This window comes from Austrofundulus limnaeus, unplaced genomic scaffold, assembly GCF_001266775.1.
Source record: "Austrofundulus limnaeus strain Quisiro unplaced genomic scaffold, Austrofundulus_limnaeus-1.0 Scaffold74, whole genome shotgun sequence".
NCBI classification, from domain to species: Eukaryota; Metazoa; Chordata; class Actinopteri; order Cyprinodontiformes; family Rivulidae; genus Austrofundulus; species Austrofundulus limnaeus.
The window spans coordinates 1083596-1086424 of NW_013952476.1; the positions used below are offsets into that span (position 1 = coordinate 1083596).

The 2829-nt window shown below is 43.3% G+C and overlaps 1 protein-coding gene across 2 annotated transcripts in view; it reads left to right on the top strand.

The window, feature by feature from the left end:
* Positions 1–312: 312 nt before the first annotated feature.
* The window catches only part of seh1l (SEH1-like (S. cerevisiae)), an 8572-nt gene continuing 6055 nt past the window's right edge, over positions 313–2829 (top strand). Inside the window, exons 1-6 of one of the 2 annotated variants that reach the window (XM_014010847.1) lie at positions 313–528; positions 856–906; positions 984–1130; positions 1206–1417; positions 2380–2478; positions 2562–2702. In XM_014010847.1, the coding sequence (XP_013866301.1) occupies positions 418–528; positions 856–906; positions 984–1130; positions 1206–1417; positions 2380–2478; positions 2562–2702 (761 nt within the window). In that variant the 5' untranslated portion in view covers positions 313–417. The remainder of the gene's footprint in view (positions 529–855; positions 907–983; positions 1131–1205; positions 1418–2379; positions 2479–2561; positions 2703–2829) is intronic. The other variant, XM_014010848.1, reaches the window with a different exon arrangement.

The window sequence follows — 2829 nt, forward strand, 5'->3', positions numbered from 1 at the left end:
AGTATGTACACTGTATATACTAGTTACATACAAAGTTCATACCTACAGGACACGTACTACTTGTATTATGTACCTGGTCCTGGTACATCCTGGATACCAGGCATGAACTGGATACGTACTGAGTCTTAATACATACATACATACATACATACATACATGTGGCATTTTTCTTTGCAGTTCGATCATTTTCATAGTGTATTTGGTAACTGTTTTTAGAGGATGCTCTCTAGGAAACACAACCGTGGCATCCACCCCCCGAGTTTTGAACAAGTCAAGATTGTGTGAAAGCGCCCCCCTGTGGTCGAGTCAGTAAATACACAGCCGGGCGCCAAACACACATCACAGTCTGGAAGTAGGTGGGCCTGCTAGCTAACCGGTCCTCCACCTCGTCGGGCTGCTACATCGCCCGTTGTAACCATGTTTGTTGCTCGTAGTATCGCAGCGGACCACAAAGATCTAATTCACGATGTTTCGTATGATTTTCACGGCCGCAGAATGGCGACCTGCTCCAGTGACCAAAGTGTGAAGGTAGGTGAAGCTCCGGGGCTAGCAGCGTGTTAGCATCACCCACGTTACGGATTCACTATCCCCTCACCATATCAGTTATCTGTTGAAATGACTGATTTGTTTTAGCTAGAAAGACAAACTCTGAGCCCAGTTTGATGTTTTCACTTCGACTTTACATGCTCTTATTTTACTAGCATTAGCTGTATCAAGCTAGGCTAGGTTGTCATAGGTGTGCTTTAACAACAACAAAAGCTGAAACTTTTGAACTGCGGTGTGTAATGTCAGTAGTTTAGTAAGAATGTGCACAGGTAATGGAAATGACAGATAATGTGAACTGTGATCCCTCAGGTTTGGGACAAAAGTGAGAATGGAGAGTGGCTCTGCACAGCCAGCTGGAAGGTAAGCTAGCTGCTCCTGCTGTGTCTGGTTTAACTTTTGGTAATTTGCTTCATTAAGTTTTCCTGTCTTGGTTGCAGACGCACAGTGGATCAGTATGGAGAGTGACCTGGGCCCATCCAGAATTCGGTCAGGTTCTGGCCTCCTGCTCTTTTGACAGAACAGCAGCTGTTTGGGAGGAGATTGTAGGGGAGTCCAATGACAAACAGAGAGGACTGAGCCACTGGGTTTGTAGCGGATCTTTAAACCAGCAGGTTTACGGTTGTCTGACACGAGCTCTGATCACAGTGGTCCTGTTTTAGATAAAGAGAACCACGCTTGTGGACAGCAGAACATCGGTGACRGACGTGAAGTTTGCCCCTAAACACATGGGTCTGATGCTGGCCACCTGCTCCGCGGATGGAGTGGTGCGGATTTACGAGGCTCCAGACGTGATGAACCTGAGCCAGTGGTCCCTGCAGCATGAAATCTCATGCAAGCTCAGCTGCAGCTGCATATCTTGGAATCCTTCCAGGTTAGATGGTATTTTCACTTGGCATACTTTGCATCAAAAGCTGTTGTGACGATGAAATGAAGTGAAAATGTGAAACTGTCAACTTTATTGTAATCCACAACACAACAAGAGTGTTAACATAATTTTTTTTAAAGCATTGCTGGGCAGTTTCTTAATCGTTGCAGCTCTGTTCACATCAGTAAGAAGAAATAAATCATCATGATATTGTGTCACACCTGAAAACCAGCTAACCTGGCAGAGGTCTGCAGAGGACAGGAAGTTAAATGATTGTCCTTGTTCTGGATTTGGTGACTGCATTCCTGTCAAGCCTGCATTTTGCCAAATTGGTTTTGGTCTTTCAGATACTTGTTCTTGTCAATTAACATCCTTTTATTTGCAGTCTACGTCCTTTAGTTGATTTTTTCCTGAGGTTTCAGGATGCTTGGGTGCTATGGTTAATAGTTACAAATCTGTCCATTGGTTTGTTCTGTATTTCCTGGATGGTAGAAAACATTTCTTGGATTTAAACATTAAACATAGACGGGCAGGTGTGTGAGTTTGCTTTTAGATTCCCTAATCCTTGTATTATAAGTTTCTGCTCACTTTCAGTGAGATTGTGGTCTTTACTCTGGGTTAATTCATCATGTTGTCTGTCACACATTCAGTCACGCTTCATGTTAAACGCCCCTGAGTTCTGCTTCGTGCCTCTTCTGGTTCCGTGAAGCTCACTTCATTTCTTTTCTATTATTTGTACTTCAAACTGATCAGATGCGGTGGACCTTAGTGGATATGAGATCAAATGTTTCTCACTGGTTCCAAGAAAATATAGAGATGTAAAACAGGCTTTTCAGTTCAAAAGAAGCTGTCGTGTTGAAATTTGCTGATGTTCCCATGTGGTCAACTTAATACAAGTTGTTGTGTAACTTTTCCAGGATTGTGACAGTTGATGTAAGGTTAATACATGTGTCTCTATGTGTCCCCAGCTCTCGTGCCCACCCTCCAATGTTGGCTGTGGGAAGTGATGACAGCAACACGACCTACGGTGGGAAGGTTCAGATTTATGAATATAATGAAAACACGCGGTAGGTGTTGCTTTCTGAGTGGAGTTTGTGTTCCAGGATCATCCACAGCTGCACCGGTGTAACGTTTAGTTTTTGTTTCACAGGAAGTACAGTAAAGCAGAGACACTGATGACGGTCACTGATGCGGTCCATGACATTTCYTTTGCTCCGAACTTGGGAAGATCTTTTCACGTTCTCGCCATCGCAACAAAAGATGTTAGAATATTTAAACTTGTTCCTTTGAGGTGAGAGTATTTCTTTTCCCTCTAAATATAACAGTTTAAATGCTAGCACGTAGACATACAGCGGGTGAAATACGTATTGAACACGTCACCATTTTTCTCAGTAAATATATTACTAGAGGTGCTAATG